Genomic DNA, 27,641 nt, shown 5'->3' on the forward strand with positions numbered 1-27,641 from the left:
AGCGAGGCAGAGGCCGGGCTGGTTCTACATTAGGAAATTTTATTGCAGACATGCAGGAATAGTTCTGATGTAGTACAAAAATAGGTCTTTATACAAATTTTTTTGTGACTTTTACATTTTATTTTCTTTACAATCGGCCTTCTCCTCGGCACGTCCTTCCCCAGCGCCGCCCTCCCATGGGCCTGGGACGTCCGGCCAGCTCCCGGCGGACAGAGGCAGCAGGATGCAACTTTGCAGTCCCCAGAATATTGCTTTGAAAAGGAGGCACACGGCCACCAGCCCCGAACCCAGGCACCACGAAACACAACTCTCCGAGGAGGGGGTGGGGAGGGAGCTCCCGGGCCCCCGAGGGCCTGGCCAGGCGAGGGGGGCAGCTCCTGGGGAGGGGCCTCACACCAGCCGCCACTGCACTGTGGCTATTCCCTTTACAGCCCCCCCCTTAAAAATAAATATCAAAAACAAGACACTCCCCCCCCACCCCCTTCCCCCATGCTGGGCTGGGGCCTCCCTCCTCCTCCTCCTCCTCCTCTGGGGCAGCGTGCTGCCCGGGGCCTGACTATCATGGAGAGGTCCGTGCGGATCCGAAGGGCTCACACACACACAAAGAAAACACGGGACATGGAACAGACACAGTGCTCTCCCCAAAACAACTAGCCAAGCTAACAGGACCAGGAGAGCGAGAGCCGGCTGCCCCCTCTCCGGCCCACAAAATGTGTGGCCCCTGCCAATTTGCTGGCAAGAGTTAGCCCCATTTTTTCCAGATGGGGAAACTGAGGCACAAAGAGGTTTGGTAACTTGCCCAAGGTCACTCACAGTGAGTCAGCATGGGGGGAACCAGGGGTAGGGGAGAGAAACGTGGGCAGCCTCAGATTTTCCTTCCTTCTGCACTGCCTTTGAGGAGGGGCAGCTCCCAGGGGCCCTTCAGATTACCATTGTAGAAATGGGGACGCTATGAACTAGGCTAGAGACCTGTCAGCCATAGGAGCCTGTCTTTCACTGGGGGAAAGGGGAAAGAGAAGGCAAGGGGAAAAGGAAGAGAAAAACAAGCCCCATGAGTGGGGTTATCTGAGCAAGAGTTGAGGGCTGGCCCTGAGCATCCACCTCCCAGACATCTTGCTAACTGTGCCAATGCCGGGGCTCCCCTGAGCCTCAAGGGGATTATGGAGCATGGGGCCATGCTCTTGAGGAAGCATCACAAGAGAGGAGGCTTTGGGGGAAGAACAGTATATCTGGCAAGACAGGCATCCAGTTCACAACAACAAGGCTCAAAAAGGGGAAAAAAAGATGTATGCTGTTCTATGCTCTGCCCGCCTGAGCCTTCTCCCTAGGCCCCTTCCCCAGGGATCTCCAGACCCAGGGCCCTGCCTCCAGGGGCACATGTGGCCACAGATGCTAGCTACTGAGAAGCACAGAGCAGAGATACCAGACTGCCCCCATCATGGGCCTGGCCAAAATCTCCAACTGGCTGTTGTGAGGAATGTCTTTTCACATTGTTAAGTCATATATTAGATCTCTGTGTACCACAAATGAGTGAGAAAATGTGAAATCAGAAGTAATGCAAGTGTACGGCACCTCAGATAAGCTACGGAAAAAAAACAAATAGTGTCAAAGACCTTTCTAAAAAAGAAAATCACTTGAGGAGAAAAGGCCCAGTGTGAGGCAGAGAGGGGGCACCGGGGGCTTCCTTGCACCAGTCCCCTTGCCTCTGGCAGGTCTGAATGTCTGTTGGGGTTAGACTGGACTGTGCCTGGCTATACCCCCCAGTGACTGTTGGGCTTGGGGAGGGGGCTCAGGTCAAGCCACAGGGAAGGACAGAAACTAGCTCCTTTCTGTAAAAAAAAAAAAATAATAATAAATATTTTGGAACCAGGTTTAAGATGAGGCAAAGGTTTCTTGAAGCTTATGGCAGGATGAGGACAGTTTTAGGAGGGTGGGGAAGGATGGGGGGAGGGACCAAGGAGGGAAGAGACAGGCTTGAAGAAACAGTGAAGTCACTCAAATTCCCACCACTCAGCTTATTCAAACCCCCTGGAGCAGCTGCCCCTGAGCCCAGCCACCCTGCCAGGAGAGGGGGCCCAGGGTTCTCCATCCAGAGACAGCGTGGTTGGTTAAAAAGACAGAGGTAGATTAAAAAGTCATGATTAAAAGCAGATTAGTTGTCTAGGCTTTTCAGATTAAAAAACAAACAGCCAATCGATCATTCCAGATGCTAGCAGTGTGTTGCCCTGGAGAAAGTTGCCTCCCTCCAAGTGGCCACAGGTGGTGTCTCAGGAGAGCTGAGATCACCTGCTGGGTCCTAGAGGAGCCTAGGGTCAGGGTCAGGGGTAGCTATTGCTGTTGCTGAAGGACAGGCAGCACCGCTGGCCAGTCAGTGCTCCTCACTATTTCCGGAGGTAGCGCTGCGCTAGGATGGCAGCATCCAGGGGATTCATGGGCTGGGCGTCTCGGCCTAGCCGCCGCACGGGGGGCACACTCCCAAACTGCCGCTTCTGCAGGAAGCTCCTGGCCTCGTGGAGGGTGCTCTTCTCTTCGGCCAAGAGCAGTTGCTGCCGCATGTAGTTCTCAAACTCATACTGGGAACACTCCTCTGTCACCTTGGCCTGGATCAAGGGAAATAAGAGAGGACCCCTTTCATCAAATAAACTGTCTGGCAGCAGAATGTTGCAGCACCTCCTTGACCCTCATCATCTGGCTGTCTCAGGGCAACGAGGCACACTCGGAAAACTTAGAAATAAGGCCCAGGTTCTCAAGAGGCTTCTGGGTGAGTTAGGGGCAGAGCCAGGGTCCAGGTCTCCCACTGTCCTCATCCCTGTCCCTTTCCCTAGAAGAATGGGGATGAGAGACAGTGCTAGGGTTGTACTCCCCTTTTGTTTCCAAGGAATGCCAAAGCAAGACAGTCTGGGACTGAATGCTGTTTTCTCAGCTAATCCACAGAGAAGAGGGCAGGCCAGGCCTTTCTAAGATGACTTAGGTCCACACGGACCAGAGAAGCTTAGTTTGGGCCCAGAAGCTGGCTGGACACGCATCCACCCACACTGGGCCAGGCCTTCTCTCCACCTGGTTATTGCTGATGGGATGCTAGGGGAGCAGCCAACTCTGCCTTCTCCACCCACAAGCGGCATGGGGCTGGAGCTTCCTGGGAAGGGGAGAGGCTGAAACGACACCCACTTTGGCCCAGGCCAGAGTAGCATAGCTTGGCTGCGGAGTGGGTGGGTTTGATCTAGTTCTATCTTAGGGTATGGGAGGAGTGGGGACTCTAGATTCTCTAAAGCAAGGACACAGAGCACTCTCCTCCAAACAGAATGCCTACTGACCCTACTGGCCCAAATATTAAGGCTGGGTGTAATATGTGCCTAACTAGAATATCCTGAAGTCTATTCTGTGCATCTCCAAAACAAAACAATGTGCTGGAAGCAGTTTTCCCCAGTAATAGGCAACATGGGAGAGGAGAGGACAGAATGAATCATTCAAAGGATGAAAAGCAGGAAGGGTGAGTGAAAGCCCAATGAGTCAGAGAGAAAGCTTTTGCAGCACAGAAGGGGGAGCCAAAACAAAGGCAGCCAGGAATAAGGAAGGTAAAATGGAAATGAAGTGGCAAGGATGATGGAGCTGGAATCCTTAGTTAAAAGCAGGTGCTGTCTCTGGGGTCACCAACTCTTGGCAGAAGGCAGGAAGGGAGAGGGGACCAGAAGCATCACCTCTCAACATGCAACCCCCAGATCACAGAGAAAGATGAGTTGGGGAAACCTTACAAATTGCATCTAACATTTTACAGAAGAGGAGAATGAGGTCAAAACAGGACCAGGGCTTTCCCATGGCCATGTCCTCTTAACTCAATCCTCTGCTTTTCTGTCCAAGTCTGAAGGGGGCTTGGGGAACACAGGGTAAAGTAACTATTCAGGAAAGCCCCCCCCCCCCCCATTAGGGACTCTGGGCTGGCTTCAAATGAGTCTCTGAAAGGCAAACTTGCAAGTTCTATTTGAACAGGTCCCAGAAGAAAGCTTCCCCCCACCCCCTGGTCCCTTACTAGGCCAGGCAAGGCCTGGTTCCTCACCTCCTGGGCGCTGTCGGAGCTGTTCATCTGGTCATCGATATCTGGAACCACTTGCAAAGGTCCACTGAGTGAAGACACAGACTGCCTACAGGGAACAGGACACCACAACCGCACTGACAAATGGACAGACTGAATGCTCTTCCCTTTTTCTCTTTTGCACCCTGTCATCCTGCCTAATGCTAGGAAGGCGAGACTCTCCCTTTCCCCTCTGGGAAGAGAAATGCCCTTAATGGGCTGGGGTAGAAGGTGCTCCCCAACACCGAAGGAGCTCAAAGCTGGAAGATCCCTTGCTCAACTTCTGCCTGAAAGATGGCTCCCTACCTGCCAGAGAGCTCCACAAGTGTCTGACTGCACACCTCCAGGGATGGGGAGCTCATTATCAGGCTTCATTGCTAAAAACTTTGATAATGAGTTGAAATCATCCTCTGTTCCTGTTCTTTCAAATTGCTTCTCCTCTAAAATGTAAGTCTAACCTTCGTTCTAAAGAATGAAGCTTCCAAGCCTGAAAGGATCACTGTGCCTCTACCAGTCTGTTCTGCACCACTGATGCAGGGAAGAATTGTTTTTGGAAGCAGATTTTACCAATTCCATTAAAGGAATCCCTCATCTGGTAGACCTGGAACCTGGTTCATTGAAAAGGACTGTCTGTGACACTTGCCTGTAAAGGACATCTAATATATAAAGGAACATGTCCTCATGTTCCTGTGTGCTCTTTAATAGCAAATTGCAATAATCATTCCAGGTGTTCAATAATCAAGTAGAAGAGTGAGCCATTGAAACTCTATCTTCTAAATCTTTAATAACTAACAAGGTTTTAGTCTTGGCTTTTTTTTTTTTAAGGGAAAAGAAATATCAGCATGATTACTTATATCAGGATAATACCTATTGGTCTATTTTTTTTTAACTGCTTTAAAGGAGAGATCCATTCTTCAACTAGAATTTTTGTTCATGCTAAACACAGCTAAAGTTAAAACAGAAATTTTGTTGCAAACTACTTAATGGACATGTGCATTTCTAAAATAATTATTCAGTATATTGTTTACACTATCCTTGAGCTTTTGATTGCAACTCACTATGGCATCCATTAATGAATCTGTGTTATATTAGAACCCATGTTCTTATGAAAAGTATTCTGATATTGGCTTAGGATCATAAAGTATTATTCTTGTTCTTTATAGACCTAGGTTTTCCCCCCACTTCTTTGACCTCTGTTAAAAAGTCCTCTCTGGTTTTGTTTGCTCACATCTTTTTTCCTGAGTTTTGTTTCTCTAGGTTACCAATAGCATTTCCAATAGTGGCCTCTGCAGAACACCAACCAGCCATGCCTATCCTGATAGTCAATGTCCTATGAACTTTGTCTCAGTTGAATTCCTGACTACAGTGCATTCACCTCCAAATGGACCCTGAAAGGCCCAAATGAATCTGGGTCCCAAATAATTTGAGTGGGGAAATGATACAAGGAAGATTTGTGTTTGGAAGCAGATTTTGTAATTCTTTATACTGTTAAATTTTGTAAAATATTATCTGTTCCTGAGATGTAAATCGACTCCTATTGTTCCATTGTTAAATGTAAAATTTGTACCAGCTCCTCAATCCCAACCCCTCAGCTTCAATCACATTGAGAGAGGGGGAGGGATTTCCCCTTTGCCCTCAACATGCAGAGAATGACCAAGACTATAAAAACCTAGCCTAAACTGTCCTTGTGGCTGCAGTTCTTCCTGACTGTCTCCTCTCTGTCTCCCAAAACAACCTCACCTAGTCTTTTGTTATTTCTGTCCCCAAAGTGTTTGCATTTTTCTAGAAGAAAAGTTTTTAATCTCCATAACCTTCTATAATAAATCCCGAGCAGTTTTAAATCTCAGAGATTACATGAATTCATTCACTTTTCACTAACTCTCAATCTCTATTGGAGATCTTGAATTTCCCACGCTACTGTCACCAGTCCAGCTCCTTTCACAGACCCTCCTCTCTTTCAGCATGTTTTCCAGGCCTTCTCCTCACCAGATGGAATCTGAGCAGAGCGCAGGAGAAGGGAAAGGACATCTTTGCTTATATTTGTGGAGGGGGGAGGTGATGTTCCAAAGCACCCCATTTTGACTGTGCTCAATTACTCAGATTGTGTACCATAGAAGAATAATTCTTCCCCCTGAGACAAGAGAGTCCTTCACATCACAAGCCCCTTAAGCCCTCATTTACATTTCAGTGCACATGGCTGAAATGAGAAAAGGCGCCTACGGGCTAGAGCAGAACCAGTGTGGGAAATCCTCTTTCCCCTCCTTCTTCCCAACTTGACCTTGGGTCCCAGGGTCCAGGACTCCTTAGTGCATCCTTTGATCTGGGCCCCATACTTACCAAGAGGCAATGATGGCACTGAGAGACTCTAGCACCTCTGGGGCTGCCAGGCGCTGCTGCGGATCAAGGACTAGCAGCTTTCGGATGAGACATACAGTATTCTCAGAAACTCGGCCATCTCTGCCCCAGAGAGAAGAAAGGAGAAGACATTTGGTGAGCCCATAGCGAGCAAGAGGGAAGAAATGGTCAGGTGGGTGGGCAAAAACCTTGTCTTGGGAATCAAAAAGCCTTCCACAAACTCTCCTGCCATTTCCTCCATGCAAGCTTCTGTTTTGGGTTCTCCCAACCCTGCCTTGTCTCTGGGACTAAGACAAAGCTCGCCCTCATATGACTCTTGGCAATCTTTCCTTTGCTTTCTCTATAAGACCCCAGGGTTCCAGACTTCAGATGCCAGCAGGATAGGTGTGACTCACTCTGGGATAGTGTACTCCGCAGCTTTGATTTTTCGGAAAAGCTCCTGAGGGATGCTGTCGTAGAAGGGGAACTGCCCATACAGCATGGTGAAGAGCACAACTCCCAGGGCCCACATGTCACTGGGCTTCCCTCGGTATGGGCGCCCTGAGGCAGAGGAAAGAGACAAACCCCCTTTGTTCATCACAGGAGTGGCAGAGCACTTGGGAGGATCAGAGGCTCCTCAACATACCCAGAGGCTCACTGCCAAGTCTTTGGCAGAGCCTTTCACCTCCCATTGCCACTCCAAGCCACTCTCAAGGATCATGTCAAATGCCCTTCAGGAAGCCTTCCTTAGTCATTCATTCATTCATTCATTCATTCATTCATTCATTCATATCTACAAGGTCACAATGCACTGTGCAAAGTGCTAAGGAGAGAAAGATAAAGAAGATACATCCACTACCCTCATGGGACTTCTAGTAAGGGTAGTAAGATCCAGAAATAACACATAATGCAAATTAGACTACTGAAAAGCTGGACAACTACCATGACAAAATCAGAGTAAGAAAGATTACCTGACATCAGAGACCAAGGAGGAGACAGCTTTTGGGGTGGGAAAGAAAGAGGGAAGAGACGTTTCTAATGGAAAGAAATGCCATCAGGAAAAGCCTAGAAAGTGATAAGCTTGGTTCAGGAAGTAACTCTTCTTAAATGGGACAGTCAGAAGGGAGAAAAACACAGACTATACCAGACTGGGCCCAGGCCCTGAAAAGAGTTAACCTGGGAGCAACAGAGAACCGCTGATGGACTTGGGTTAAGGCCTATGGGGGGCTTGTTTCTTCTGAACTCGTAACATGATGCTGAAAGTCCTCTAATTTTCTAAAGAATGGACTCTTTAGATATCAATAATGAATCTACAGAACCTTCCTCAGTTGGGAAATATTTAACGATATCTACAAGTAAAATTTAACTGGTTTATATAGTCAACAAGCTATCTTGTGGGGAAGCCTGAACAATGGTTACATTAATAAGGCTTCTGACCTCATCATTCTGCTGAGATTTCTCTCATCAACATTATTAATGATCTCTTTGGGACAAATCCAATGCCCTTTTCTTAGTCCTCAGTCTCCTTGACCTCTCTGCAGCCTTTGACACTGCGGAGCATTCTCCCCTTGAAACTCTCTTTTCTGTAGGTTTTCAGGATATCATCATCTCCTAGTTCTCTTCCTATCTGACAGATCCTTCTCTGGATTCTCATCCAGGTCATGCCCTCTAATTGTTGGTATGCCACAGAATTCTGTTCTGTCTATAGCTTGCTGTAAGTATATTTGCTTGTTGTCTCACCATTAGACTGTAAGCTCCTTGAGGGCAGACGTTGTTTTTGCCTCTTTTTGTAACCAAAGTAGTCACAGTAGCTCTTAATTTAAACACCTACTATCTACAAAATACATTATTGGGGCAGGATGAGTAAAACATCTATTTATGGTCTTATCTGGATAACTGTAAAATAAATGCAAACTTTCAATCTCTATGTGGTTTATACTTTCTGTGCTGGTCCCTAACAATGCATTGTTAAAGAGTGACCATGAGACTTTCATTTGGAGAAGTAAGAAGAGGAAGACTCTGGATCCAAGGAAATTCATGTTCCCTTAAGTTGGACAGAAATCTGCCTCCCTGTGACCTCTTCTTGCTATATTTCCTTGTTGTGGCCTCATGGCTAACACAGAACAGGTGCAATCCCTCTTATGATACATTTTAGACATGTGACCTCCCCAGACTTTCTTGCTGAGTCTCTCCAGTATGCCAACTATCTGAAAGCTCCTTGAGGGTCTGGGGCCCTGTTTACTCACCCTACTGATGCTTGGGAAGGCTGATCATCTGTGTCAGCCGGTTTTATTATTGAGCCAGGAGTCTACAAATCCCTAAACTCTCCTCTGGCCTGACACAGTCAGGAATGTCTTGGGGGACAAAGGCTTGGGTGGCATGGAACATCTGAATCCTCAGGCAGACTGGGGTTTTACAGTCTAACATTTTATTAATTTGTTATTTTTGCTAATATATTCATTGTTCAGGCTTCCCCAGAGGTGGCTTGTTGACATGAACAGTATGAGTTGCTTTATAGGTATCATTAAACCTTTACTGCCTGAGGAAGGTTCCATACAGGTTTGCTGCACTATGTACATAATGACCACTTCCTTTTGGGCCTCAGGCCGGGAGCATACTTGTAAAGTAAGTTTTATAGAACAGAAACAACTGATTCTGAAATCAGTTGAAAGGCAACTTTAATAATAAATAAATAAATTTTATTGATTTGACCCTTCAAGATGGAGAACCAGAGACAAGCATTCTGATTGAGAAGAGTCCCGGGTCTCCTCAATGGCAAGTGGAAGGATAAGAACCACCTACTGAAAGGCAGGAATCCTGACCGGAGTCTGCCTGGTTCAGTCACAGGGAGATCCCTGCATGTGGCAGTCATTGCTATTCAGGCTCAGGGGAGCCCTGCCCCAGTGCTTTCCTCCTTTTTCCCCAGCTGTCAGTTCCTCTGGGGTCAACCCCTCCTCTCAAAGTCTCCAGTCTTTCTAATCTGCACACCCAGTACCAGAGAAGTCCCCAAAGGCTCCCACATCACTGTCCCACCATCTCCTCTGACTCAGCCTGTGTGTGAGTCACCAACATAGGATCCACTAGTCGCACTCATTATTCCTAGCTCTAAACAGCTAAAAACAGGTGCTGGGTTCTTTGATCCCGTCTTTGGCTTCTTCCTCCCTCCACAGTCCTGCTGTGGTTATCCCCTACAGATTCTTGCTAGCTGACAGAATCTTTTTAGCCAAGCAGACATCTCTTCCCTGAGATAGTGAAGAACTAGCAGCCACAGCTTCCTCTCCCAAGCTTGATGAAGAAGTTCCTCTTCAGTTCAGACCATCAGGGACAGAGTGCATTCCCTTTTCTGCCTAGGGAATGATGCACTCTTTTGGGCTCCTGTTCTTTCACCTGGAGGGTGGGGGGCTTTGTGCCCAAATTGGGACTAGAGATATAAACCCAGGCCTCCTAGGCGTTCTGGAGAAGGATGTGCAAACCACTTGGACAGACTGGGTCACAAGAGACAGACAGGGTCATGACTGAATGACTGAACAACAGGGACCGAACCTTGATGAATGGCACAAAAGGTCCACTTCACCCACCCACCCAGTGAACTTCTTTCCTGCTTATGGGTTCTTTAGGTGCTATTGTAAACTGAAGGCTCAGAAGATTTTCAAAGTTCATTGAGGAGTCAGGGAGAAGACACTATAGGTTACTCCATATCTACTATCCAAGATCATTACTGTCAACTAAATGTCCTTCCATTTAAACAAATCTTCCCACTTTTCCTAAGCAGCACAGACTTGAGGAGACAAGGGCGAAGGCTGGAGATGACAGCAGGGAGATCTAAACAGCTTCTGCCACCCCAAAATGAGGCCACCTGTTCACACTCCTTCTGGGTGCCAATCAGCCATTGGCAGTACCCAGGCAACACACACACACACACACACACACACACACACACACACTTCATGAACACTTTCAGGGTATCAGCATTGCTGACAGGTGCCAGCTGCTTCTAGCAATGGTCCCACCACTACACCTTTCCCAAATCACCCTTTAGAAATAGTTTTAAAAAGAATCTCAAATATCCAAGCTTGAATTAAAAATAAACTATCCTTACAGCTTAATACTGTTATCTGGTGGCAGACACAGGTACCCTTGCTAAGGTGACTAGGCTAGGCCTGAGCAGGGAAAGCAAGGTGAGGTGGAAGCTAGAGCTACCTTCATGACCATGACCTTGGAAGTCTGTCTCTGTACTCTGGCCCATTTGGCAGAGGCTATAGTTACTCCCAGACAAAAACTAATGAACTTGGCAACTGCGTCACCATCTTCCCCCAGATATCTGGAAGGCCAACACTAGCAAAAGGTCAGGTTTTACAGAGGGGCAATGTGGGTTGGGGAGGAGGGCTAAGAATTCTTTAGTTGGTAAACTTGCTAGAAGACAGAAAGCAAATGGGTACGAAAATTAGTACTTATACTTTTTGGGATCTCTATGAAGAAACTGGAACTCTCTCTCTCTCTTTTATTTTTGGAAGACTCCAAACCCTAAAGAAAACAAGAAAGTAACACGCATCTCACTAATTCTTTGACATGATGGAAAGAATGGAGAAATCCAATCCTTTCTTCATGTTGGTAAAGAGAAGGAATGGGGGAGGCTAGGTGGCGCAGTACATAGAGCACCAGCCCTGGAGTCAGGAGTACCTGAGTTCAAATTTGGCCTCAGACACTTAATAATTACCTAGCTGTGTGGCCTTGGGTAAGCCACTTAACCCCATTGCCTTGCAAAAAACCTAAAAAACCAAACAAACAAACAAAAAAAAAACCCCAAAAACAAATAAAGAGGAGGAATGAACCTAGACAGTCTCAAGGACAATCTCAAGACTGAGCATTGGAGAAGAGTCTCCCTGAAAATCTAGGCAACCACACTCACAGAATTTTTGAGCTGGAAGGGACAGTTGTCCTGGGTTTCTGGACAAGAGTCACCTACCACTGAGCACATCTGGGCTGATATATGCTGGGCTCCCCCTCTGATCCTTCAGCAAGTCATCCTCACTCACAAGGTGCTTTCCAAGACAGAAGTTGGTGATGGTTATCCTGTGGGTTCTGGGAAGAGAAGCAAAAGAAAGGCATTCATTCAGCAAATAACTGGCATCTCTCTCTCTCTGTAAATGTTTGCATTTAGGGTCTTCAGAAAAACTGAAGTAGGATATCTCCTCCTCAGACGTAGGAAAACCTCAAATTTTAGGTCAACCTTTTGTCTAGTCCTCACAAAAACCAAAAGATCCCACCAAGCTTCTGTGATCCAAGAGTCTGTCAGCCTGCCCCTCAGGGAGTAAAAGAAGAAAAGGCAGTTATATGTTCCAACCTGGCCAGTGTAGTTGGCACCTCTTTAAGACCATTTTCACTAGTCCCCTTTACCCTGCTAGTCCCCAGGCAAAACATCTGGAGCTACCCAGAATATGCTGAGAACAAGCAGGGGAGTCATTTGCAGTCAGTCTGAAAGGTCATTTGCTCCAGGGCCCATTTACCTTAAATAGTCAAGGAAGGCAAACTGCCCAAACCTGGGTCCTAATCTATTTGATTATCATTACAGGTAGGGAAGCTGGAATTCTCTGAAGATGTAAGAGTGACAAACGAGACCCTGGGTTCAGACATTTCTGTTTTATGGTACTTTTACAATCCCACAATCATGACCTCATTCACAAGGGATACCATTTATTTAGTCTTCTAACTCCAATCTATTCCTGCAACTTAATTTCTATTTTCCCACCTCATCCATGTATTCTATATTCCCAATTAGAAAAGACAATTTAACCTTCAGTAAAATGTCAGCAACTTGAGGGACTGCTTTGTCATTGTATCCCTAACCCCTCAGCCCCATGCCTTGGCAGTGGTTCCCTTCAAAGTTGAACTGAAATACCACTTCCTACTAGAGGCTTTTCCTGACCTTTTTCCTAAATTGTTGGCACCCTCCCCTTGCCTCCCATATTTTTTGGTAATTATCTTTTATTACTGATCTGGTACATGCTGTCCTTTCTCCCTAGTATCCCCCCTCCCATTAGAATATAAGTTTCTTGTCAGAATGGAGAATGGCACATAATAAACACTTGCTGAACTGAATCCCAAAAGCAGAGATTCTGATGGTTGAATGGACAGTCCCTCCAGCCCCTCTCTGACATGCCTAACTGGAGGTTATCTCCCTTCTGCCTGAAGACCTCTGCCAAGGGGGAGAGATTTTAGGAGAAGTCATACCCACGACTGTCTAACTGAAGCCCATTTCAAAGGTGCTGGGAATCCTTCTCTCGTTTTGGTCTCACCACCACTTTGCCAGTTATAAATCTGCTTATTAATCGAGGTTCTGCTTGGATATCTGCTTGTACCTGAAGCCCATCAGGAAGAGGATGAGCTGTGATTCCTTCTTCAGTTGTTCATAGTACCTTGTTTGTTCTGACTCATATAATCTAGTATGTAAGTATATCTAGGTTTCTCCTCTGTCAGTTCTTGAAAGGACTGCATCTTAAGTCTCTTCCATCTTTCTAGGTAGAAATGGCTTGACTTCTTTTTGTTCAATTATGCATTAGTCCTGAATTTGTATTGGTGTCCCATTTACTGAAACTCCTTTGAGGGTAAATTATGTTTTCACATCTATGTATCTCCTAGCATTGAACAAAGTCTACAAGTATGTAGTCATTGTTTGATAAGTATTTGGTGAATGACAAATAAATATTCCCTCCCTTCCTCAGACCTTAGAAGCAAGTACCCTATTCTGGCTTTAAAGAAAATTAGCAAGGGCATGCCTCAAGAGCTGAGCATAATTTAATTTCCTTTAGATTAAGAATTGCATGTGATGGACAATACCATCTGTATCCTGAGAAAGAACTGTGGAGTTTGAACAAAGATTAAAGACTATTACCTTTAATTTTAAAAAAATGTTATCTTATATAATTCTGCTATATCTCATACTTTGTTTTTCTTCCTTAAGGATATGATTTCTCCCTCATCACATTCAACTTAGATCAATGCATACCATGGAAAATGTAGACTAACAGATTGTCTTTGGTGGGGGGTGGGGGGTGGGGGGTGGGGGGAGGGAAGTAAGACTGGGGTTAAAATGTAAAAGTCAAAATAAATAAAATCTTTCCAAAAAAAAAATAATAATTGCAACCTTTCCCAAGGAGAGAGAGCATAGCTTGTCTTCCCCAGCAGAAAGAACTCCTGAGGATGAGGGCAAGTTTGAGTCACTTGGCCATCTCAGCCCTATAGCTTCCCAGAAGTATGGATGGAAGAATTGCCTGGTCCTGAAGCAATAGCTCACACAGTACTTAATCATTCTCTGCCTTTTCAAAACACTATTTACAAGTCAGTGCATGCTGGGCCGATGAGATCATTGAAGGGATTGTCCAGGAAGTAACTAAGCCAGTTCAAGGAGGCAGCATCCCAGTCACCAGCAACAGAAGACTAGCCCAGAGAACTGCAGAAGGTTCACATCATCCTTCCTTGGTCTTAAACATTAAGAACAAAAAGGTTATAGGAAAAAATTTCTTTCACCTCTATCATCAAAAAGATGCTAGTTCCCCCTCCTCCCATAATAATATACAAGGCCAGTTCAACAAAAACACAGCCAGGCCTGTACCAGTTAATTTAGAAGTTTTGTATTTAAATTAGCAGCCACCCAAATGTTGGGGATTGCCTGGTATTATTTAGTCAAGGAAGTCAGCTCTAATTTATAATTATAGAATCTAGTTCCTGCTCAATGTCACTACATAATGCTGTGCTAAAAAAAAAACCCAACCCAGCCCAAACCCTTGAAAACACAGGTTTTTTTAGGTGGTAACTTCTATATACAACTTTAAATATGTTCATATAACAAACTGCTTTCTACTGGGGAGAAAGAGAGGAAATAGCCAGTTCTGGTACCAGCCCACCAGTAAAGCTGTCTCCAGATTGTTTGTTCAGAAGACAAAGGAAATGTGAGGCCAGGCCTGCCAAATTTACTTTGGATTTGGAAATCAGGAATATTTATAAGTGCTCTCAAGTAAATTAAATAGGTTTCCATTCATCGTTTTCATGCATACAGTTCAAGGGCAGGATGAAGGGGTATGTACCATAACTCTCTCCCAAACCTAACATTAGAAAAACCCAGGATGTTTACCCTTCCTTGGGAAAGATTCCTTCCCTTCTTAAATCTCCATGGAGAGTAGGTTCCTATGTAGGAATCAAAGCAAGCTCAGAGGAATTCACTTAGCTCTTTTACTGAATAAGACTGGAAGAGGAGAACAGAAGTCTCTTTTTCAATATTGAAATGGTAACAGGGGGTCAAGAAGGATTAAGAAGATGAGAATGGGTAGGGAGAGAACTCATGAGTCTGGTGGGGTTTGTATGAATGGTATTTAAAAGATTATTTAGGGTTTTGGAGACATAAAAGGTAGGAGGAGAATGAAATATTTATAATGGGCCTGAGTAAATTGTGACAGTGAGAAAAATGCCTTTTTCTGCTGCTTTTCCTCTTATACAATTCTCACTCAAGTCCTTGGGCCCTATAGTCTAGTCAATGGTTGGGGGTGCTGAATTGGACAGCAAGAAAAAGGGATAGTGGGAATAGCCTTTCTGGGCATAATATTATCTCACATATTCAATAAGAATCATGATACAGTCCACCCCACCTAACATAATAAGTTACTTTAGGACAAATAAAATTGGGATGGGAGAATGGAATAGATTCCATGGGTAAAATGTTATAAAAAGATGAGTGATCAAATGAGGCAATATTAGATTGGGTTTTATTGTGAAATATACTGATTTAAGAGACCTTGAGGAATACATGGCTATACTTAATTTAATTTTTATTATAAAATGAAAACTGAAAATACCAAATATGCAGCAATAAAAAATTTTAAAGTGTCAAAGTGCTATGGATTTGCAGAACTTTGGCATAAGTTTGGCCTGTTTAGGCTGCAATGACTATGCTCTTTTGGGACTAAAATGGATGCTGACCATAGGACCAGGAGAAAAAGGTAGTGACTATCAAACACTCTAGTCCTCTGGGGTTTTCAGATGCCTCAACCACAAAACTACTTCAATGTTCTCCATTGCTTGGCATGGCACAAAATAGGTGAGCAAACATTCTGGGTCAAGAGAAAAGAGGTCACCAGAAACTGCATAAGGGAAAATAAATAGGAGATGAAGAAAACTTTCTTCAAGATCTCAAGCTTATTGAGCTGCTTAAGCATTAAGTTTGGGAAAAGCAGCTCCAAAGTATTTTTCTGTCATCTCAAAGGGTCCTGATGAGTTTATGGATTGATAAGTTGCAGCAGCCTCTGAAAAACACCAAGCAGGGTCCGCTTGTGGGGACAAAGCCCTGGGAGTAGACAAAGATGAAGCCCTCAGGGTTCCTGTCAAGTAGCAATACATATATGCCATAACCAGAGTAGAGCAATTGAGTCCTAGTGCAGTGTGCTCTGTGGGGTCGCCAAGAGATCATTTCCAATGGAGCTGGGAAGGAAATTTGTGGTTTTGTGGGCACAAACACTTTCAGTGGCAGTATGTAAATGCAGAGGCACTTCAAAGGGAAGGAAACAGGAAGTGACAGGGCTCTGAACTCTGCTAGCCTGGAGTTGCCTGTAACAAGTTCAGAACAAGAAGGGGTTCAGTGGCAGTTCACTTAAGGGCCCATCCTATCTGAAGGGCACTTCAGGAGACACAGCATTCTAACTACCTGACCCTCATTTCTCCTCATTCACCTCAGCTAGTTTTGATTAACTAGCTGGCACAAGGAGTATGAACATGCTTTCAGATCAGCTGATAGAAATTCAGCTGTTTTCAAACAATCCTGGTAATTTCCTGAAATGGGTGAGACTGAAGCTTAGCATGGCAGTTTGGCAGAATGTTTTTTAAACCGCATGAATGGGCCCTTGCGATTTTAAGAGTATTCACTTTCGTTTTAGACTAGCTTCCTGCATCTCAAAAATGGCTGGAACCTTTTGTCTTAACTTGGAATTCCTTTTTCTTAGTTTTTGTTCTTCGGGTTGCACAGAACTTTAAATGACACCAAGTCAAGTAAAAGTGGCCATCAGATAAAAAAGATTAAGAAAGATATGGAGCTTCAAGCTGGCTAGGTTTAAAGTGATTTAAACAGAATTGTTTGGCTTAACCATAGTCATTTGTTTATAAGAGAAAGATGGGGGAGAAGAGGTTGAATGGAAGGTGAGTGATGGAAGCCCCCCATCAATAAAACATTTAAAAAATGAAGTGATGACAAGCTTGGCCACAAAAAGAAGAAGATACTTCCCCTGCTCCTTGGCAAAGGTTGGTGTGCATGGGTGGGGAACATTTGTATAGTAGCTCAGATTTGTCTTGATATTTTCTTCTTCCTCTTTTTCCTTTTTTTTTTTTGTAAAACAATTTCTTTGTTATGAGGGAAGGCTCTTTGGGAGAAAGGGATAAATCTTGGTAATGCAAAAACAAATATGGGAATAAAAATCTATATGGAAAAATAGATTATGCAAGGAATGATGCTATGTATCTTTAGTCTATTTCAAAGACAGCTTGAAGATTCTCAAGCTTATTGAGCTGCCTAAGCATTAAATTTGGGAATCCTGGGAACATTTCAGTAATGTTCCCCTGGCTAAGACCATAAACTCCTTGCAGGCAGGGACTCTTGCTCTGCCTCTTTGCCCCCAGCTCCTACATAATGCTTAACAGAACAGCAGCTTATACACTCTGCTAATGATGAGAATATCTGTTTGACTATGGATGATCATTAGTTTTGTAGGCCTTAGTTTTCTCCACTATAAAATTGGGACTGGATCAAATGACCTTTAGGCCCCTTCCAGCTCTAAATCCTCTAACAGTTAAGTCATAACTTCTCAGGATCTACGTTTCTTTATAAGTAAAATCAGAGGGTTAGACAAATTATTTTGCCATGAGGGCTCAGCTCTAAATCCTATGCTCCCTATAACCCTCTGTTGGAGAGGTAGTGTGTTTTTCCACAGAAATAGTGGGCATCTTAGCTTGGAATTTAGGAGAAATCCGGCTTACTCTTTGGTCAAACCAAGTCTCTACCTCCACCTCAAATCTCCATCTAGAGCTTAAGTTACACCACCTTTTAAAAATGAAACTTCACTTTCCCTTATCTTCTACTTTGTTCCAGGTGACAGAGCAAGCTAACCTACTAAACTGAACTTTTACCAGCAGGGCTAACAGTGATCTGCTTTGTCCCTTCCAGGCAGCTATGTGCAGATTAGCAGTGGCCTCTGAAGGTCAACACCTGAACTTCAGACATTCTGGCAGTCTAAATGAGGCAGTTTGGGGAGAAGGGATGCTTTGGCAGGCTGGCCCTCATAGAACAGAGGGCTGGTTCTGGTAACAGTATGCTTCAAAGCTGTGGATTCCTGTGAACCATGTTGACATCAAAGGTACTGACGTTGCCTAGGGTACAGGGGTAAGAGCAGAGGGCCTGCCTTTGACACACAGAAGCTGGTCAAGTAATCTTGTTTCTAGAATCTCCAATCTTCATCTGTAAAAAGGGATTTCTATGTTCTTTTGACCTCTGCTTGTGAAGAAAGCACCTTTATAACTTAGAATGGATTAAAAAGATGAGCTCGGGTGGAGCCAAGATGGAGGCAGGAGAACAGCCTCTCTTAGGTGCTCTCTCCAAAATACTTCAAAAACCTTAAAATTATGATTCTAACTAAATTTTTGAGACAGAACCCTGAGAAAAATCCAGTGAGTCAATTCTTGAGCTCAAGATAACCTGGAAAATAGTGGGAAGGCTCTGTTCCAAGGGGTTGGAGGGGCAGTAGCACACTAGAGTGAAGGAACTTCAGCTTTCCAGGAACAGCCCCAGGGTGCCTGGGTCATGGGAGCCTGACAGCAGAAGCAGTTTCCTGACTTGCCACCCCAGGGAGCACCAAACACAACTTGGAATATCAGTAGGGTGACCTCTGCCAGAGCGAGCATGAAGCCCTGGCTAGCATGGCCCTTCTCAGTGCTGCCACGGCCCTCAGAGCAGCCCAGATCCTGGGAAATGGAAGCAGACCTGTGGCGCTGCCCAGAAGCAGCTGCTCCCTGAGTGCTCAGCCCAGGGAAGGTAAAGAAGTGGAGGGAGAATGTCAAGGTCTATCTGTCTCTGGGACAGAACTCTGGGGTTTTGACCACATTCAGAACCTGCTCGCAGTCTGGGGCCCCAGAGGGGTGATCTTGTGGCCATTCAACAGACCAGGAGAGCAGTCAGAACCTCATATACTGAGATCTTTGCAGGGGTGTCCCAATAATACTCAAAAGTTCAGGAAGCACCCCCAAACCAGGCACAGGCTGGGGAAATGAGTAAATAGGGAAAAAAAAAAAGAATCTGACCACAGACAATTACTTTGGTCCCATAGAGGACCAAAATTCACAATCTGAAGATGAGAAAGTCCAAGCTTCTGCATCTAAAGACTCCAAGAAATATAGAAGTTGGACTCAGGCTATGACAAAGCTCAAAAAAATTTTTGAAAATCAAGTAAGGAAGGTAGAAGAAAAATTGGAAAAAGAAATGAGAGATACAGGAAAAACATGAAAATGAAGTCAGCAGCTTAGTCAAGGAGATCCAAAAAAATGCTGAAGAAAATAATATATTAAAAACCAGGTTAGATCACAAGTCATCACTAGGATAATACATTATGATCAAGTAGGATTTATTCCAGGAATGCAGGGTTGGTTCAATATTAGGAAAACTGTTAGTATACTCAATTATATCAACAAACAAACCTATCAGAAATCTTATAATCATATCAATAGATGATGAAAAAGCTTTTGACAAAATACAGCATCCATTCCTATTAAAAACACTAGAGAGTGTAGGAATAAATGAACTGTTCCTTAAAATAATTAGCAGTATCTGAAACTATCAACAAGCATTATACTCAATGGGGAGAGGCTAGAGGCATTCCCAATAAGATCAGGGGTGAAACAAGGGTGCCCATTATCACCACTACTATTCAATATTGTATTAGAAATGTTAGCATCAGCAATTAGAGAAGAAAAAGAAATTGAAGGAATTAGAATTGGGAAGGAAAAGACAAAACTCTCACTCTTTGCAGATGACATGATGCTCTACCTAGAAAATTCCAAGAAATCATCTAAAAAACTACTGGAAACAATTAGCAATTTTAGCAAAGTTGCAGGTTATAAAATAAACCCTCATAAATCCTCAACTTTTCTATATATGTCTAGCAAGAAACAGCAGGAAGAGCTAGAAAGAGAAATCCCATTCAAAGTAACCTCAGACAATATAAAATATTTGGGAGTCTATTTGCCAAGACAGACTCAGAATCTTTTTGAAAACAATTATAAAACACTTCTGACACAAATTAAATTAGATTTAAATAACTGGGTAAATATTAACTGCTCATGGATAAGTAGAGCTAATATAATAAAAATAACAATTCTACCAAAACTAAACTATCTGTTTAGTGCCCTACCAATCAAAATTCCCCAAAATTACTTTAACAAGTTAGAAAAAATTGTAAGTAAATTCATATGGAGAAATAAAAAGTAAAAAATTGCCAGGAGCTTAATGAAAAAAGTGCAAAAGAAGGTGGCTTAGCCCTACCTGATCTAAAATTATATTATAAAGCATCAGTCATCAAAACTGTTTGGTATTGGGTAAGAAATAGAGTGGTGGACCAGTGGAATAGACTAGGTGTTAAAGCAGGAGATGATTATAGTAAACTGCTGTTTGATAAACCCAAAGAGTCCAGCCATTGGGATAAAAACTCCCTCTTTGATAAAAACTGCTGGGATAATTGGAAGTTAGTATGGAAGATACTTAGATTAAACCAACACCTCACACCCTTTACCAAGATAAGATCCAAATGGTTACAGGACATAGACATAAAAAACAATACTATAAGCAAATTAGAAGATCAAGGACTAGTCTACCTGTCAGATCTATGGAAAGGGGAACAGTTTATGACTAAGGAAGAGTTGGAGAATATCACCAAAAACCAATTAGATGATTTTGATTACATTAAATTAAAAAGCTTTTGCACAGATAAAACCAATGTAACCAAGATCAAAAGAAATGTAGTAAATTGGGAAACAATCTTTACAACTAATGATTCTGACAAAAGGACTCATTTCTAAAATATACAGAGAACTGAGACATATTTTTAAAACAAAAAGCTATTCCCCAATTGACAAATGGTCAAAGGATATGCAAAGGCAATTTACAGATGAGGAGATCAAAGTAATCCATAGCCATATGAAAAAATGTTCTAAATCATTAATTATTAGAGAAATGCAAATTAAAGCTTCTCTGAGGTACCACCTAACACATCTCAGATTGGCCAGTATGACCAGGAAGGATAATGATCATTGTTGGAAGGGATGTGGGAAATCTGGGACACTATTATACTGTTGGTGGAGCTGTGAACTCATCCAACCCTTCTGGAGAGCTATTTGGAACTATGCCCAAAGGACAACAAAAATGTGCATACCCTTTGACCCAGCAATACCACTATTGGGTCTATACCCTGAAGAGATGAGGAAAAAGGGTAAAAACATTACTTGTACAAAAATATTCATAGCAGCCCTGTTTGTGGTGGCAAAGAATTGGAAATCCAGTAAATGTCCTTCAATTGGGGAATGGCTTAGCAAATTGTGGTATATGTATGTCATGGAACACTATTTTTCTATTAGAAACCAGGAGGGAAGGGATTTCAGGGAAACCTGGAGGGATTTGCATGAACTGATGCTGAGTGAGATGAGCAGAACCAGAAAAACACTGTATACCCTAACAGCAACATGGGAGTGATGTTCAACCTTGAAGGACTTGCTCATTCCATCAATGCAACAATCGGGAGCAATTTTTGGCTGTCTGCAAAGGAGAGCACCATCTGTATCCAGATAAGGAGCTGTGGAGTTTGAACAAAGTGCAAGGACTATTCCCTTTAATTTAGAAAAAAAAACAGATAGCTTATTGTCTGATCTTGTTACCTCTTAAACATTTCTTTAGGGATATGATTTCTCTCTCATCACACCCAATTTGGAACAAGGTACAAAATGGAAACAAAGTAAAGACTGACAGAGTGCTTTCTGTGGGGGGGAGGGGGGAGGGAAGCAAGACTGAGGGAAAAATGTAAACTCAAATAATATCTTTAATAAAAATAAATTAAAAAAATAAAAAAAGACAAAAAAGATGAAAAAAATATAGCACATGATCTAGATGTGCTAAAAAAAACCAGTTTAGGTCAAATGGATAAAACAGTTCAAAAAGTTATTGAGGAGAAGAATGTTTTAAAAAAGCAGAATTGGCCAGATGGAAAGGGAGATAAGAAAGTTCTCGGAGGAAAACAAATCCTTCAGATGTAGAATGGAGCTAAAGGAAACTAATGACTTTCTGAGAACTGAAGACACAATAATTCAACACCAAAAGAATGAAAAACTAGAGGAAAACATGAAATATTTCATTGAGAAAACAACTGATCTGGAAAACAGATCCAGGAAAGATAATTTTTTTTGGTCATTTATCTTTTTTTTAAAAGATTTTATTTATTTTGAATTTTATAATTTTTCCCCTAATCTTGCTCCCCCCCACAGAAGGCAGTCTATTGGTCTTTACATTGTTTCCATGGTATACACTGATCTAAGTTGAATGTGATGAGAGAGAAATCATATCCTTAAGGAAGAAAAATGAAGTATAAGAGATAGAAAAATTACAAAAGATAATTTTTTTTTAATGAAAGGTAATAAATAGTCTTTGGTCTTTGTTCAGGAAAGATAATTTAAAAATTATTGGGCTACCTGAAAGTCTCATGATCAGGAAAAGAGCCTTGACCTCATTTTTAAAGAACTTCTACAGGAAAATTGCCCTAATATCCTAGAAACAGAGGATAAAATAGAAATTGAGAGAATACATTGATCTCCTCCTGAAAGAGATCCAAAAAACTCCCAACGCTCAGGAATATTATAGCCAAGTTTCAGAACTCCGAAATCAAAGAGAAAATATTACAAGCAGCCAGAAGGAAACAATTCAAATATCATGGAGCTACAGTCTGGATTACCCAAGACTTAGCAGCATCTACATTAAGGACTTGTAGGGCTTGGAATATAACATTCTGGAAGGCAAAAGAGCTTGGAATGCAACCAAGAATCAACTACCCAGCAAAATTGAACATCCTCTTCCAGGGGAAAAGATGGACTTTCAACAAAATGGAGGAATTTCAAATGTTCCTGTTGAAATGACCAGAGCTGAGCAGAGAGTTTGATCTTCAAGTATAGGGCTCAGGTGAAGCATGTGTGTGTGTGTGTGTGTGTGTGTGTGTGTGTGTATGAGAGAGAGAGAGAGAGAAAAAGAGAGAGGGGACAAGAAGGGTAAATTATGAGGGACTTGATGATGAACTGTGAATTCTTGCATGGAAAGATAGATAATACTCATTAATCTTCTCATTTAATAAGAGCAAGTAGGAGTTTTTATAGATGAGGCACAGAAGAGAGCTGAATTTGAAGACATATATTATAAAATGGAGTCAATGGGAGAAAGGGAAATATACTGGGAGTAAGAGAAAGAAGAGGTAGAATAAAGCTAAGAATATCTCATGTAAAAGATACTTCATGTAGCTTTTGCAATGGTGTGGAAGGGGGAAAGGCAAGGGGGAATGAGAGAGCCTTTATTCTCATTGGAAATGGCTCAGAGAGGAAACAGTATACACACTCAATAGGGTATAGAAATCTAGAAGAAAAAGGAGAGAAGGGGGACAGGGGATGTGGGTGATAGAGGAGAGGGTAGATCATAGGAGAGGATAGTCAGATATAATACATTTCCCTTTTTATTTTTGCAAGGTGGTGGGACTGTGTGGCCTGTCCAGGACCAAGGGGCTAGGTAGTTGCTGGGTCTCTGAGGTGGGATGTAGGTTTGGGGCCTCATAGCTCCAGGGCTGGTACTCTGCCCGCTGCATCACTCAGTGCACCACAGCACATTTTTCAGAGTGAAAGGAGAGATACAATATAATAGATGGTAGTGGGGAGGAATGGATGGAGGGAATTACAATCAGCAATAGCAACTGTGGAAAAATATGGAAGCAACTTCTGTGATGGACTTATGATAAAGAATGTGATCCACCGGAGACAGCTGATAGTATCAGAACACAGACTGAAATGCATTTTTTCCCTCTTTCTTTCACTATTTCTCATGAGGTTTTATATTTTTGTGGGTGAGGGGGTATTATGTTTACTCTTAAACAAGAACATTTTAGTAATATGTAAATATATTAAAGAAAAAAAAATAATTAAAAGAAGATGAGCCCACATAGTTTGGGGAAAAGGGTTATGAAGCCATTATTCCTCTGTGACCTAACAAATGAAATGGGGAGAAAGCCCACTGTTTTTTCCCCCCAGTTCAGGGCCTGGCTCATTTCTACCATTGTACCTCCATTTATCTTGCACAAAGAAGACACTTAATAAATGCTGGCTAATGCGACCTGACTTTCTAAAAAGGGAGAGAAGTGGCTTCTTCTTCAGCATTCTTCATGAAAGGCCCAGGTTGAACCAAATTGGAACTACAGGACTATTGACCCTACAGAGTCAACAAAGGCAGAAAGTGGCTAGGAATAAAGTCTGATCAAATCAAACCCAAAAGAGTTCAGAAGATGAGTTTTATGAGTCTGGCTGATGATTTAAAGACCTTTCACAAATCTGTGAATGTGCTGGCTGGCAGAGGCCAGCATATATAAAACAAAGATAAGCCTATGAGGTTTGCTTTTCAACCAGAAAGAAAACATGACTCTTGTTTCTGGGAAAAGTCAATAGATCCTAGTCATCAGAATGGTAGAACAGTGTCAGAAAGAGAAATCTTAAATGTGATGCCAATATATCATCTAGTTTGACTCCATCATTTTACAGATGAGGAAAATAAGTTAGAAAAAGAAAGTGAGAGGCGGCTAGGTGGTGCAGTGAATAAAGCACGGGCCCTGCAGTCAGGAGTACTTGGGTTCAAATCTGGTCTCAGACACTTAATAATTACCTAGCTGTGTGGCCTTGGGCAAGCCACTTAACCCCATTTGCCTTACAAAAACCTAAAAAAGGGAAAGTGACCTGCTCCAAGTCCCTTGACACCTTAGTGGTAGAGCTAGAACTAGAAGTCAGACGTTTTGCCCTCAGACCAATACCTTTCTACTACACCATGCTGGTTAATAGAAACAGTCCTGAGTGCACTGGAAGCAGGGCATGTCTTCCAAGATGACCCTTTTGTTGCTAGTTTAGATAATATCATAGGATTTTTGAGCTGAATAAACCTTAAAATATCATCAGTCTAACTTCCTTCATTCTATAGATGAGGAAACTGAGGGTCAGAGAGGGAAAAGACAGTCTGTCCCGGAGTCACTAAGATAATCAGTTTATCTAATAGAAATGAGAGATCACAACAGCTAAGGCAAGAAAAACTCATTTTAGACACTTATGAAATGCTCTCTCCCAGGGCAGGAGAAGCCTTGCACAGCCCCTCTCACTGAGATAATTAGAGAATTCAATAGAATATATTTGAAAATGTTACTCTGCCATGACTGAATGATGTGATACTGTGCAGGAGATGTTAGGGAATTAAAAATGGAGAAGCCACTACAGAACCAAAGACTGCAGATTTCTTGTCTCCCCTCCCCACCATGTTTCAGAGGAAACATGGTAACAATTACTTCTCATTTTTTGAGGGGGGGGGCATTTAGAGCTAGATAGTTCTAATATAAGCATCTCCATCTTACAGAGAGAGAAGTGACTCACCTAAGACCCTACAGTAAAGCTGGGGCTGACACTTAAGTTAACCTAAGCCCAGTGATCCTACCATTATATCATGATATTGCTCTATTCAAAGAGTAAAGTCTAACACAAACCCAGAAAAACAATTAAAAGTATGTGGGGCTCCCAAGGCCAGCCTCCCTGGGAATGCAATGGCTCCTGCCAGTTCCAGGGAAAGAATAAGACCTTTGGGAACCAACATATCCTCAGGCCCCTGCTAACTAGACAGGCAGGGGGGGTAGATATGTGGCAGCATTAGTGCAATGAGTCACACTTCAGTTACGACCCTATTGACTGCCATTATGTTTTTTCCTTTTCTAGGAACTTGGTATGCAACTCTTTAAAAAAGAGAGAGAAGGAAAGAAGAGAGGAAGTGAGAGAGGGTGAGAGAAGAGAAAAAAAGAGAGGGGAAGAGAGAAAGAGGAGGGGAGAGGGAGAGGAAGAAAGAAGGAAGGGGAAAAGATAATGAGAGGGGGAGAGGGATGGAGAAAGAGAAGCAAAAGGAAAAAAGAGAGAAAAAGGAACTGTCCCAAACCTAAAGTAACCCCAATGATGATTCAGTCATTTCACTTTTTCCAACAAAGGGGAGAACATAACCACTGTTGTCATGTATTTCTTGTAAAAAAGTTCTCTTTTTCGTTTTTTCCTATACCAGAAGAGTTCCTGGCTCTTTTACCAGAAAACTCAACTGGAAGTAATTAGTTATTTGTTCCTTTCTTTAAGGCTGATAGCAGAAGCAACTTAACCAAGTGAAAGGCATGAGAAAAATCTGCTTTAAGGTAGAGGGAGGGGGATTTTTGAACCGATAAAAGCATAACCAAGAGGTGGAAGTGGCTGAAATGGGAAGTTACCAGGCAATGAAGAAAACCCTGCTTTTGAGGTAGCACTTGGGTCTCTGGACACTCTTGTCCAGATCCCAGGGGGTATTTGTGGCAGTGACAGAAGGAAGGTACTGACTAGCAGAATGGGCTGCTGAGTCACTAACAGAAATAGTGATTAAATTATTTTTCATTTAGCTACAGATCCCACTTACAGAATATCATTGTCTATGGATAGTGAGAACCTTATCCCCCCCCCCTTTCTTTCTAAAATAAACACTTTATTAATGTTCTTTAATCAATCTTGCTACTGACAACACACCTTGTTCTACACCTACAATTCACCTCCAGGACAGGAGGGGGGGGGGGGCAAGCTTTATTTATATCAGCCCTCTCAAGTCAGTACTGAGAACCATTAAAGTGTTAGAACTAGAAAAGACTTTAGGGCCCTCATGTGGCAAAGGCCCCACTCTAGTTAGATCAGAGGCCTCCTTTTCATGTAGGCCACCTCCTAGGTCTAAGCCACATCCCATTCCAAATTGCCTGAATTTCAGCTGAAGAAGTCAGGTTCACCTTTTTTCTGGGAACTCAATTACTATCATCTTTAAGAGGTGAAGAGGAGCCACTAAGAGCTGACACTTCCTATGTCACTCAAACAAGGGTTAACCAGAAAAGGGAATTGAGGCAAACCTAGAAGTCACATGCACACACGTTTGTGCCCACCACACCTTAGTTTTTAACACTTTGTACTGAATTTGGAGGCTCAACACTTACTGGGTATGTCCTTCAGATCTGATTTTGGGAGGTACTTCAGTGGTGGAACTGAGGAGAGTGTGCTGGGTCTGGAGTTAGGAAGCCCTGAATTCAAATCTAGCCTCAGACAGCTTCAGAACCCAGGACAAGTCATTTGACCCATTTGCTTCAGTTTCCTCAACTGTCAAACAGAGACCAATATTAGCTACTTTCCTGGATTGTTATGAGGACCAGGTGACATAATTAATGTTGTTCCCTCCCGGCTCCCTGACTTCTGCAGATCTCCCTGTTCCTCATTACCAGCTATCAGTTTCCACAGAAGGCAGCTGTCGATGCAGCATTTAGTTCCTGAGCCATGACTGCCCTACACCTGCTGGACCGCATCCCTGCTCTTGTTAAGGTCTTCAGATAACATTTCTAGGGGGTGATTACCTTTAGGTCTCAAAGTCAGCAGTCTATCTGCCCTGGTGCATCAACAGCAAGTGGGGAGAAAAGAATCTAAATTCTTGGCATTTCCCACCATCTTTGTTTTAACCACTGTACTTTCAAGATCCCGATTTGGTAATTTGGAGAGAAGCTTTAAGAAAACCTCCTTGTCCTCCAGACACCCTGGGGATGATCCCTGATGCATTTGAGCCATTTATCAAACAGCCCTGGCTACTCTGGTCTACTCACAGCCTTTCTGACTTTGTTGGGATATTCCTACCATACTTTGGAAAGGGGGATAGCCGCAAAAAACAAGTGAGGATTGCATCCATTGCTTTGATGAGAACTGTGTGTATGTAAAAATATACAAGGCCACCCCTGTGTGGGGAGAATAAAATGGGACCAGGCTGATTTATGGTGATATTCTCAGGGTAAAGGATTCCCTGAACTGGGGACACTTTACAAAGCTTTGAAAGGTTAATATTAGCTGAAAG

The 27,641-nt window shown here is 43.0% G+C and overlaps 1 protein-coding gene across 3 annotated transcripts in view; it reads right to left on the bottom strand.

The window, feature by feature from the left end:
- Window positions 1-19: 19 nt before the first annotated feature.
- The window catches only part of STK40 (serine/threonine kinase 40), a 55,357-nt gene continuing 27,735 nt past the window's right edge, over window positions 20-27,641 (bottom strand). For 2 of the 3 annotated variants that reach the window (XM_074217551.1, XM_074217552.1), the window contains exons 7-11: window positions 11,370-11,485; window positions 6,820-6,964; window positions 6,407-6,526; window positions 4,055-4,139; window positions 20-2,600 (exon numbers count right to left, since the gene is read on the bottom strand). In XM_074217551.1, the coding sequence (XP_074073652.1) occupies window positions 2,382-2,600; window positions 4,055-4,139; window positions 6,407-6,526; window positions 6,820-6,964; window positions 11,370-11,485 (685 nt within the window). In that variant the 3' untranslated portion in view covers window positions 20-2,381. The remainder of the gene's footprint in view (window positions 2,601-4,054; window positions 4,140-6,406; window positions 6,527-6,819; window positions 6,965-11,369; window positions 11,486-27,641) is intronic. The other variant, XM_074217553.1, reaches the window with a different exon arrangement.

Source organism: Macrotis lagotis, chromosome 1 (genome assembly GCF_037893015.1).
Source record: "Macrotis lagotis isolate mMagLag1 chromosome 1, bilby.v1.9.chrom.fasta, whole genome shotgun sequence".
Classification (NCBI taxonomy): Eukaryota; Metazoa; Chordata; class Mammalia; order Peramelemorphia; family Peramelidae; genus Macrotis; species Macrotis lagotis.